The sequence below is a fragment of the Fusarium flagelliforme genome (assembly GCF_020744385.1).
Source record: "Fusarium flagelliforme strain FIESC 12 MPI-CAGE-AA-0113 chromosome Unknown B0J16scaffold_3, whole genome shotgun sequence".
Lineage (NCBI taxonomy): Eukaryota > Fungi > Ascomycota > Sordariomycetes > Hypocreales > Nectriaceae > Fusarium > Fusarium flagelliforme.
Window position 1 is genome coordinate 393,975 of NW_025763505.1, and position 12,158 is coordinate 406,132.

The 12,158-nt window shown below is 48.0% G+C and overlaps 2 protein-coding genes across 2 annotated transcripts; one reads left to right on the forward strand and one right to left on the reverse strand.

Moving 5' to 3' along the window:
* Window positions 1-1,068: 1,068 nt before the first annotated feature.
* Window positions 1,069-3,308, reverse strand: B0J16DRAFT_336516 (uncharacterized protein). Its single transcript, XM_046127241.1, has one exon. It carries the CDS (start codon window positions 3,090-3,092, stop codon window positions 1,182-1,184), a length of 1,911 nt encoding a protein of 636 aa, XP_045984068.1. The 5' UTR covers window positions 3,093-3,308; the 3' UTR covers window positions 1,069-1,181.
* A 4,626-nt stretch (window positions 3,309-7,934) lies between these two features.
* Window positions 7,935-8,177, forward strand: B0J16DRAFT_382036 (uncharacterized protein; the record flags this gene model as incomplete). Its single annotated transcript, XM_046131209.1, has 2 exons — window positions 7,935-8,047; window positions 8,105-8,177. The coding sequence occupies 2 exons, from the start codon at window positions 7,935-7,937 to the stop codon at window positions 8,175-8,177; spliced, it is 186 nt and encodes a 61-aa protein (XP_045984069.1).
* Window positions 8,178-12,158: the final 3,981 nt, after the last annotated feature.

The following is a 12,158-nucleotide window of genomic DNA, read 5'->3' on the forward strand; positions in this document are numbered from 1 at the left end:
TACAATAGAGCAAAGACAGTCAGCATGTAGGGAATCATACATGTCACCTACACGAGTAGCGCATGGCAACAGTGGTGTTGAAGCCCGCGAAGTCTTAAGATTAACTACCACGGTGCTCTGTTAACGAGAGTGCTGCAATTGCCATCCACATGTAGCAAGTCTATACCGCTTTGCAAGGCCATTTGTAACAGGCGTAAGTGTTATGATGCCATTAAGCGATAGACTCACCCTAACCTCCACCGTCATATCGCCCTCCGTTCTCCCGAGGCACTTCACCATCCGCGTATTCACTCTGCAGCAACACGATAAGCCAGATCTTCACTGCATAACTTCATCATAACCTTCTCACCAGCCTCTACACGGGATCATACACAAGCCCCCTTCACCCCACCCCCAAAGACCCTGAAACCCCTCTTCCAGAACACCGTGGATCTAACAAAGCCGTTCTATCTATCAGATCATCTCAGCCCGGGTTGCTCCTTAGGTGCATCCAGGTCCAGACTCAACATCAGAAACTATGCACATCACCCTCGTGCAAAGATCCAAGACTCTAACTACCGAGGTTAATACAATGCTACTCCCAAATCATGCCGTTCTGACGAAACGACGCTGCACGTGCCCCGATCATATCATGTTTCCTCCTACGTAATCCCCAACAATCAGACCACGCCAAGTACAGGACCAAGAAGCCATGTGATATTCGTCTGGACTAGATAATGTAATAAGATCTTCGTGATGCAGGCAGGGTCTGCATTAGACCCTGAAGAAAGGGACGGTGTTGAGGTTGAGTTTTCACATGGTGGATTGGACCCTGAATCCCAGTAGACCGTTGAAGGGACTAGACTAGGTTTGGGGGTTTTGCTTTGCAAGATTGATGATCTGATGGTATCACGACATGCTACTTGCTTGGCTGTGGGGTTGATCATCCAGGGTCTCGGTATCTGCGGAATCAAGGGGTTCGTTCTGGGCTCGTTTAGAAGTGGGATAAGTTTGACGATGGAGACATGCAATCCCTGAAATCAATGCATCGAGGGAAGAGAAAACTAGATGTGGATGAACAGGTGGGTTTGGTTAGGTGTGGTCGTTATTCGTCAATCTATCTCGCTATCCTCACCCTAGGTACAATGCTTCTGTAGGTATCCCATCGCTCACCGTCTGTAACGTGAACCAAATAGACGTTCCTAGTAGCGAGGGTTGTTGCCATATCCTTGACCCTGATCTTGGCCGTATCCTCGGTTCTGTCCATATCCTTGGTCTTGCTGGTATCCTTGGTTGTAGCCGCCAGATTGATGTTGCTGAGGCGGAGGAGGATACTGATCGGGGCGGTACTCTTGGTGGGACTGATGCTGTTGAGGCCTGTACTCATCCTGTCGGTATCCTTCTTGCTGTGAAGGTCTGTATTCTTGATGAGATTGGCCGTGCTGTGGTCGGTACTCGTCGTGTCCTTGGGGTCGGTAGTCACCCTGCCCTTGGGGTCTGTGGCCATCGTTGCTTTGAGGTCGGTAGCCGTCATTTCCTTGAGGTCTGTAGCTATCGTTGCCCTGAGGTCTGTAACCATCGTTGCCTTGGGGCCTATAATCATCATGACCCTGCGGCCTGTTGTAGTCTTGACTCTGATTTGGTCGATGACCCTCCTGGAACTGCGAAGGAGGATTATACGGCTGCTGCGACGGAGCCCCATACCCTCCTGAACCACCCTGCGAAGCCGGCACAGGCTGGTTCGCACCACCAAGGTTCGCAGCAGAAGGATCTCCAACACTAACACCCTCATTACCGATATCATCAGGCACAGAGATCTTGACCTTGGGTAGATACTTCTGCACCTTCATCTCCACCATGTTTTGTACAAAGAACCAACTCTGGCGCTCAAACTTGCGGTGTCCACCGTTCACGACACCTAGAATGCTCTCACGTAGTGTCTCTTGGACCTTTCGGACAAGACCGCGGATCTTGTTGACGAGCTTCGCCTTGATGTCGTCGCCGAAGCCACGGTCGGCGGAGTGTCCTGGTCCAGCATCGCGGTCGAGCTGGGAGTCAAAGGGATTACCGCCCAGAATCTTCTCCAGTGGGCGCTGGAATTGATCGGGCAGGAGCTCAAAGAGTTGCTTTTCAATACCACCAAGGATCTTGCGGAACTCGATGCGGACCTCTCTGTGAACTCGTGCAATTCCTGTGCTGAGCTTGTCACTGATGACCTTTGAGAAACCACCACTCTCACCGTCCCCATCAGCACGAGCACGATCACCATCATTGTCCCCAAAGCCCCGCGAAGCTCCCTCGTTAGACTTCTTGTTTCCAAACAGTCCTCCAAGTCCCTTGACAAGATCCTTGACTTGGTCCTCAATCTCACCCTTGACACCATCTCCCAAATCCCTTGTACTTGTGTTTCCGCGAAGCCAGCGCTTGATGTGGTCGAGAGCGATGCGTGTGAATTGCTCGGCGATGGGCGCGTGTTGTTCGCGGAGCTTTAAGCCGACCTGTTCCTTGATCTCGGGGCTGATGAGACGGGCTTTCTCTTCGGGGTTGCGCGCTGCGTCTTTGACAGTGCCGCTGAGGACGCCTAGAAGGCCGTCGAGTTCAAAGCCTTGGCCTCCTGATCCTCTACCGCTGTTGTTCTCGAGATGGTCCTGCACGGCATCGATAGCAAAGGATAGGAAACCCTTAGCACCACCACCACCACCACCACCACCACGCGATGAATCTCCTCCACCGCGGGACCTTGTCTCGTCGCCACCTCCACCGCCTCCTCTACCCTCAGTAATATCGAAAATATCCCTTAAATCATCACCCGCCTCGTCAATGTTCTTAGTAAAGCTACGCGTGAGCTTGGCAATCTCGTCTGCAAAAGGCAACGACTGCCCACCGTAGGCATCAGGCGCATTATCGTCCAAACTCCTCGAACCAGAAGCATTCTTGTCTTTGTTGAACAGCGAGCGAAAGGCGTCGACGACCTTGTCTTCGAGACTGTCGATTGTCTTTTGCTGAAAGGTTTCGAGCTCGTCGGTGATGCGGGGTTGGATCTGAGGGGCGAGGGAGTCGACGTATTCGTCTACTTTTTTGAAAAGGACTTCTGGGACGCCGCGGGAGGACATTTTGGCGGTAGCAACCTGTAGGAATAGGCTTTGGTTGATAGGAGGCTAAGAAGGTTAAGGTTATTTTGGTGATGTTGGGCTGGGACCGCCTTGAGATGGAGCTTGAGCTGAACTGGAGTGAACTGAACTGGGCTGAGTCGAGCTGGTGTTGGTGGGGGAGCTGAGGTGGCCTGTGACGTCAGCTTTTGAGGTCCACTTAGAACAGCAATCAATCACTGTAAGTCACCTATTGTATGAGAATCACTTCAATTAATTGTAAAGATATCGCTGACAACTAACTATTGGAGTTTTACATTGACAGTTCTCTTTATTCTGTCTACGAGTACACGAAAAGTCCGCGGTCTGGATCACAATTCCTACGCCAACATGCAGAATGCCCTGTCAGATTATGGTCAGCTTGCAACAACACCAATTCTGATGCGCATCTTGATATGCCCTCATTAGCAACAGGTGCTGATTTCTTAATACAGTCAATGTCATTATTCTATTCTCTGAACCTTAACTTGTGGAATACGCGCTCTCTCTCCTCAATTCGCGTGCAAACTCAGCAATGCTTGACGAGTGTTTAGAGCCACCATCACATTTTGATACGAGAACGGACAGCTGTCATCTTAAAGGTAGATGGTGACCAAGAAAGATTTATGTTAGCATATTACCCGATATCTAGGTGTTGATTTCAGCAAGCTATACAGCTGCCAGACAATTGGACCCTATAGCTATGTTGTTTATCGCCTATCCAGCAATATGAGACTGCACCTTACAATACTTCTGTGCACAATGACTTCCTCAATCCCTCATCATAATTCCAAGACCTCCATTGCCGTCCATCCGAAACTTCAGGCCCTTCGTACAACTAGTAACGTTACGGTACCTTCCAAATCAGTCATGTATAAGCAGACCTTTTGCCTCCTGCGAGCTCCAGGCATATGCACAGAGCAGTGGCAAGATCATGTTACTGACGGACTTTGTTCGGGTTAGGCATCAGGTCACGACATAAAACATCTGATATTAACCGACCTCAGCCCCTAACACGTTTTATTGCAGAAGGCAGTGAAACTCAACCGGTCAGCAAAATGTCAACGAGAAATGACAAGTTGTTCTGCAGATATATACATATGCTGTGTCACTCGACGTCCCTGACGCTCTGAACTGTCGTTGCAGCTTGTATGCCACCTCTGACAATGAAATAGCCGCTTCTAGCCTCGTGTCGGTACTACCCAAGCCATGCGTTCGGTCGTGGTAACGGTGCGTCGGGTGCAGAGCTGTATGGTTTTCGAGATGGGTAATTCGGATGCTATATTTCCGGTCGAATCGGTCTGCGAATGTGACATTCTTGAACATGATCAAGTCGAGAATATTCTTGATGATGCGGTCGAAATCTGGGGTGCATGAGATGATCATGATGAAGAAAGATCACCAGACATCAATTCTTGTGATCGTTCAAAACACCAACGCCACGATCAATAGATACCCTAGATCTAGACCTAGACCCAAGAGCCACGATAAACGGTCGTGAGCCGCCACCCGACAGTGCTTACCTCACCATTACTCTACGGCAGTTTATTAGAAACCTGTTATCTATCAATGTAATACAAGCCCGACACTCGCGAGTTCGGCCTCTGTGAGAAGTCATATGGCCCGGGCCGTTGATATGGGTGTGAACCTCGAGATCTAGAACTGGTCAGATACACACTTCACGACCTAGCTCTTCACCGGCCGACACTCCGACTGTACATTGGGGGGCAAAGCGAAAGCTACGGTGAAAATCTGGGGTACTGAAGAAGTCCTTCCGCTGTAGGTAATTTGTCATCGAGCATGAGCCATTGTTGCAATGAAGAACTTGTGTATGCACTAGAGGTGGTATACATGAGATCTCGAGTTGTGGCTACCCTATGTCTGACGGTCTTAGAGTTTACAAGGAGATAGATAAGCACTGCCTGCACATCCGAGGGAACAATAATTGATTACAAGGAGTCATTTGACATGCAAGAAATGCACAAGACACAGCGGGAAGTGTCTCAGGGTATGCATGTAAACTGTACTGTACCTACAGCGATTCATGAAGACTGCAGAGCAGAGATGCATGGCTGAGGCGGTGAAGAAGCTTCGAGTCGACTCCAATGGAAGGTTGCAGTGCAAGTACTGTACATACAATAGTGAGGCGCCCGCCCGTTGAGGGAACGAGATTGGTGTGGCGGATTGATTGCTAGTGGTGGTGGCTCACTTCTCACACGATGTGATGCTGGCTGCCCACCAACAAAACTAAACTCTCCACCTCCGCGTTCGCTCTCAACTAACTCCGCGTTCAACAGTAGAGTAACGTTGGAGGCTTGAGGGGGAGGGGCGCAACTCCCTCTCTTGCGTGAAATATTGAACGTTGAGGTATCACGAATAGCAACAATTACGTAGGAACACGAGCGAAAAGGGATAAGGATGAGGGATATTGCTGTGAATGGGGAACCACTACACTAAGCCGTCCAAACCCTCTCATCAGAAATGAAGCTGAGGCTCCTCTTTGTATACTATGCTGCATGTCATGTCATGTCGGGCGGCTATTCTATTCCTCTCTGACTCTTCCATGACTCCTATCACCTCTAACTAAACCCAAACAATAGAATTAATAGACTGCGGCTCATGCCAGGGGGTTACAAAGTGGATTGAGCTCCATCTAAAGTGTGAAATCTACGTTAGAGGCTCTTGTACGATCATCGTTGAAATGGGTCCTGGCTCGGCCGCCATGGACAAGGGGGCCCTCGCACTAACACAGCAACAATGATACCTTGGGAAGCAAAAGCTTGGCGTTGAAATTGACAGAGAACTGAAGCAAAAACCGTGCACCCCCGGCAGAAGAGCCTTGGCCCACTTCAATCCGACCTATTGTCTACGTTAAAGGCCGATTCGCATACTAGACTTCGATGGTGGTGATCATGTTTCCTCTGCAAAGATACGTCATAGAGCAGTCATTTTTTTACAGACAAGAAAGAAGAAAGAATTTCCCCGTGGAGAGTAATAAGGGGATGTGCTGTGCTTTCTGGGGCAAGGGCATCAATTGTTGTGTTGAGAATTAAATGGATGTGCGTCCAGGAATAGATAAACCAAGTTTAGAAAGATCAAGTCCCTGTGCCTGGACGAGAACAGAGGTAAACTATCCATAACAGAACAAGTTTTGCTGATCAGAGGCCCGAGCCTCAAGATGGTGGTGTGCAACCATCTCTAACGAGCGAAACATGGTGGCTGCCTTGAAGTTTGGATACAGTCCAGTCAAAAGTGCCAATGCAATATTCCCATATTTAAAAAGTCTTGGTAGTAACGCCTCGTAATGTGGAGCAATTAGAGCAATCCATGTTTGAAGCAAAGCAACAATAGACGACTCGAGAGGAAGAGAGAGAGTAACTCGCTCTGTATGGTATGCCGGTTTCAACAAAGCCAATCCGGCTTGGTTCACCGGGCCTTATCTGACCGACTGACAGGGTAAGAGAAGTTGGATGGCAGCAAGGGGTAGATCAGCGGGGATATTAAACCACTGGGAAGCCATTTCCAGACACATTGCTTTCACTTTGGTGTTGAGGAGGAACTGTGAGTGTCTCCCCTTGCGATTGCGATTAGTGGTTGGTAGCCAAGGAACCAGGATGCTTTACCAAGGTGGTGGGGGGTTACCGTTGCTTAGCGAGTCCATGATAACGGGTGCGAGGGGGGTTACCCAGAAGAGGAGGAGGGAGGGGAAGCAGTAGTAGTGAGTTTCTGTAGGAAGCTCGCAATGGAGTTTACATTCTGACATTACAAGACCAATTGGTTTAATTGCAGTAGAATTAAAACGACAGAATAAGAATGCAGTGATTGATTCAGCCTTGGCAGCTGAAAAGGTCTAGATTGATGTTATCATGCAAATTAGACGACGCCATATTCCCAAAGCTTCCCCGCACCATGAGTCGATGTTTGGGATGGAGTCTGTCATACTCAAATCATGCAGCAGCAGCACGATAAACCATGACCCTCGCTAGTAATAACAGCAGTTAACAGTCAAACCCGGAGTAAACATTCCCATAATTCATCACATGAGATTTTATTCCGAAACGTCCGATAAAGCAGGTTCTGGAGAATTCCCATCACATGTAGCATCGGGTTGTTGATGTCGGCCGAGAAAGCTCTTACTTTATCCCGATGTAGCTAAGGGCAGTCTCACGAGTTTGGTAGAGTCGTCAGTTTACTGGTGTTAGTCTAAGGTCATGATCATACTGGTGGCTTGGAAAGAGGGGGTTCCAATGGCGCGGGGTTGGAGTAAGGTGTCTCTCGCTTCTGCAGCTGAGGGAGAGAGCGGTATACTCAATCTGTAAAGTATCCGTTTTGTAGGGTGACGTGCAGTGGATGATGACAACCGAAAGAGACCAAATTAGCAGGACTCTCGACTCTCTCATGAAACTGAAGCCATCAGCATCAATGGTAAGCTGGCCCCGGTAGTCCTCTAGGTAAGCTAGACCAGTCCGGGGCGGAAGATCCGGCAAAGCTTAACCACTGGACACTCTCCATTGCACAGTAAGATACGTATATAGCGTCGCGTTAAACAAAACCGTTCAAACGAACACCAGTAACATACGGTAATCTCCACAGTCGTACCGATAAGACGAGACGAACGGCGTCTAGGGAGACACAGTAGTTCAGGCGCTTACGGTACTCGTTACTGCAAATACTAAACACGAAGCAGATTGCAGATCACAGCAACGTTCCCCGCATTCAACATGAACCAATTCCTGTCGAGAACCGTATCCCCAGACTGCAGGGAGAGAGATATTGATGATAACGCTGAGCATACGCCAATCCTGTACGGAGTGTTGACTTGCAGCAATGAGCATACGCAATGCAACCGCCCAAGCGTCATCATCTGCAGTTTTTATAACGTGCAACGAACGTCCCCCTCACGGCGCTCTTCTGATTGCGGATGTGGCTGCGTATATGGCGTATGTCTCTCCCATAATCCATGGTAACGTCGGTGAGAAGTCCAGTCTAACCAGCAGGGTCCTATGCAACTTGATCGCAATTCGTGCTGGTCTGCCAAAATTGTATGTGCGAAGGGTCCTTGGCTCTTGATATTGCCACGATGAAAGGGTCCTCGCCTTACCTCGTTCTTGTAGGTGAGGGTGTAGAGACGACCTAAAAAGGTACCACTGCACGAAGATCCCACACACACTAAAGCATCATGATACAAGCAAGATTCTGTGGCATTATCGTTGCGGAGATCATCAACGACGATCAGGGTAGCAGACATTAGAGAGACTGGACCCTTTTTTCTTCGTTGAAGATCTCCCTTGAACTCTGTCTTTTTCGCCTTCAGGCTTGGCTCAATATGCAAAACACCAACGATAATCGTAATTACGGTCTCGGCATGACATGATGGAATCCTACTGTACTCGGTATACCCTCTTTGAATGAACCATCAGATCATCGTCTTGGCTTAAACTCAGCATAAGGGGTCTCCTGGCAGCCGACCCACAACTCCGGTGGATGGAGCATGTTCCGATATCAAGGGGCTGGAGATAGTTACATTTTTTATGTTTTACTTACGGCTTTCTAGACTCCAAAAAGGAATTGCCTTCTTCGAAAGAGGATCTCATTGCAGGTATGTCTGCTGTGCCGTGCCCACTCGCTTGCTCGATCGGACTCGGCCGGGTTGCGTTGAGCTGAGATATTTTAAAATGCAACCATCCCTTGAAGTGGCAAATTAGGTAGAAAGAGATGTGCATCTTGAAGAGTTTTTAATATCTCAAGATCTAGGAAATGATGTTCGATTTGAGGCTTGAGCGGGAAGTTTTAGTCGGACCCTTGACAGGAAGAGGCTTGAAGCCATCATGCCTCAGCGGCGCAAATTATGTTTACTCTACTGTGATTTGAAGTTGAAGTTCAAGATCAACATTTACTGTCTTCAGCCCCAAGCGGGTCTGCGGATCCCGATACGATTGCGACTCCATTTCAATATCAGGTCCCACCTGAAAAGAGTCTATTCGAGACTCTCGACTCTTTTTTTTTCAACAAAAAATTCGAGAGTTGAGAGTCGCCCTGTGGTCCAAGCCATCCATGGTCTCAACCCCTGTCAATGAACTGCATGGTTAGCGAAAGGCCAATCCCAAGCCACGGATCCGAAAACAAAAAACACCCGTTCTTGTCTGCTCGCTTGCAGTAACAAGGGTGTGTATGTGGCGTGCGAAACATAACATATTGTTACAGTAGAGTACTGTAGAGCAGGGACTACTTCTGCGAACCGCAAACGTAATGCAGGAGATGCTCATTTTGCATATCTATTCGCGGGGGATGAGCTTATATTGAACCTTTGATATCGTCCCGTTGTTTAGTATATCGCGCTACAGCTCACCGAGGAGGGGCAGACATGAAGATGGAGGTTGTGTCAATATCATGATACAGAAGAAGCGATATCGGATATGTCGTCAAGTAACCTGACATGATGGCATCGATGAGAAGAAAGGGGGATGGTTACACACAGATAGACCTTCAACTCAGCTCAACAGAAGGAATCCCTGTCATATGTGCACTGTACTGTTGCTCTCCCGTGCTTTATCGTACGAGCAGGGGTAGCCAATCTTGTCAATCAGTACATAGTGAGAAAGAGATAGATGGATTTGTCCAATTGCATATAATCGGACTTGATTTCCTGAATAGCCACTCTGGGAAGTCATCACATACAGTACTGTAATGTAAGGGAGAGTAAGAGTAAAACAAAACGGTTTTCTTTAGCGCTATCACCTTACGTTTTTGACGCTGAATGCTACTCACGTTGTCTGTTGGTGTGTACACGCATATGGGTCTATTTGATGCGAGAAGACAGAAAGAGATGAAAGATGCTGGATATTATTGACTAATGAGTGGCGATGCCAAAGTCTTGGTGTTGTGCTTGGTTATCGAGCATCTCTTGGTAGGAGGGAAGCTGTCACTTTACAGTGGCGAGTTGACAGTTCAGTCAGCACCATCCTGTAACCCTTTTGGAGTCGGAGTGGTGGCCAAACATCTACACCATCTCTACAAGGAGATTTATGGTTGGTTGGGGGAGTTTACAGATTGATTTGCAGGGTCTTTTTACTAACTACTGTTACCGGTATTGGTACTGGTACTGCAGAGTGATGGCGGTTGCGTGATAATAAGACACACACATACACAAGGTTTACATGTGAAAGTGGCACTAGAGCAAGCCATGGTCAGATCGCTAACGTTCGCGCACCCAACAAGCCCCCAAAACTGTTAAGATGAGCTCCCCCATTACGAGGCGCTGTAAATCATTGTTGGGTCCCAAGCCTAAATTGATCTAGTAATTACAGTACACTCGACTCACTGATGCCTTTTACAGGAAAGTTGATAAACATTAATTCTCTAGACTCGGCGATATTAAGTCTTGACTGTCATTTTGTTACACAATTATATGCCTCCAGAAGTAAAAAGACTCAATCCCCACCACTCTTTAATTGATCAAAGTGATAGATGTTGGACCAACCCTGGAGGTGAAAATTTTCTTGACCAAACAAAACAAGGGAGTCTAAAATAGTACCTCAGCGTCCGTCCCAGGCTGACAAGAGTGTGAGTGGGCGATCTGGTCTGTGCATTTCGCATCCGTTATCTTTGAGTCTACGCTAAACCAATATCGTAAAGGTCTTATCCGTCCTTTCGATCTCGTTAATAATCTTGTCGGTTTTCATCGCCTGGGATAAACCAAAACAAAACAAGCTCAGGACTAATTAATTTGCGTGGGGGATCTGTCAGTTGGTAAATGAGCCGCTTCAAGCGCGGGAATTTAATACAGTATATAGACAGATAGATATAATAGACAGTAGTAATATTGACCAATGTCATCCTAGCATCGGATTCTTCGTCTCTTCTGGGCTTGGTGTCATCTGCGTTGCAGTAGGCGACCGACCCAAAAGACAACCGCCATCGTTCTGCGAGCTATTGGCACTTGCATTCAGCGATTGAAAGGCGGTCTCTACTGAGTCTACCTACTGTCTCTGTCTTGAAGTCAACCTGAATCATGACTCTCACGTATTCTGCCGGCGGTCAGAGAGTAGTATGTTGTCTAGACATTGCACGCGCACAATTATCTTAGCAAATTCCAGAGGAGGGCTTTCTACCCCAACGCGAACAGGCGGTCGGTTTGTGTCAGATCAAGTGAGACAGCCACGAGCAATCACACTGTTAGCATAGACTACAGTAGGTAGCTTCATTTCATCTGTTTGCTTTTTGTCGCAGGTTTCAGTGCCACTTTTCCCCATACCTTGGTCAACTCAACTCCAAAGTGGACTTGGGGGAAAAGGACAGGCTACAAGCATCGTGAGACGTGACAAGACCTGGGGAGGCTAGTTCAATTCCCATTGGAGAAAGGCGGGTAACCTGACTAACGCTCACGATACGGTATCACGACATGCCATGGCATGACAAGGGGATGACTCTGGGCAGGGCAGGACAAGGAGTTTCCCTTCTCTGTTCCAAGAATAATACCACAGTAGATCTTAGTAATTGAACTGAGTGCCAATGTTGCATTCAAAAAATCTGGGGTTAGGAGGCGGATTCATACATTCATCATGTATCAATCATTTATCACTGTTTGTATCAGATGCTTCCATCTCGTGAGACAATGAAAGAATGAGCGCGTGGTTTCTGTGACGACCTACGTCATTGACGACAACCATGGCTGTCACGACATCCATCTGGGTCGGGTTGGGGCATGTTCCCTTTTTTACTGGCTTGACTGGGCAGAAGAAAAAGCGTTGCGTTTTGACCCCCCTTCTCGAAATCCGATTGAACCACTCTCTAAGCGAAGGCATTCATATGCACATGTCCAATCGCTTGACTCCAAATCTACCGGTGGCCCTGCCCCATGCTTTGGGGAATTTTCTTTTATCGTCTGGCCGTGTTTTAGACAAGGGGCTCTGCCTTGGATTTTTGGAGGCTCAGAACTCAAGACTGCGGCTGCAGCACTACAGTGTAATATCCGTAGATCCCAGTCGGTGAGAGAATCCGTACTCATTATTAAGTTTGTGGGATTATGTGCCGGGTAAAGTAGTATTCCAT

What these genes read in the sequence shown, in the direction of transcription:
- B0J16DRAFT_336516 (XM_046127241.1), bottom strand. Translation starts at nt 3,092, where the DNA reads ATGTCCTCCCGCGGCGTCCCAGAAGTCCTTTTCAAAAAAGTAGACGAA.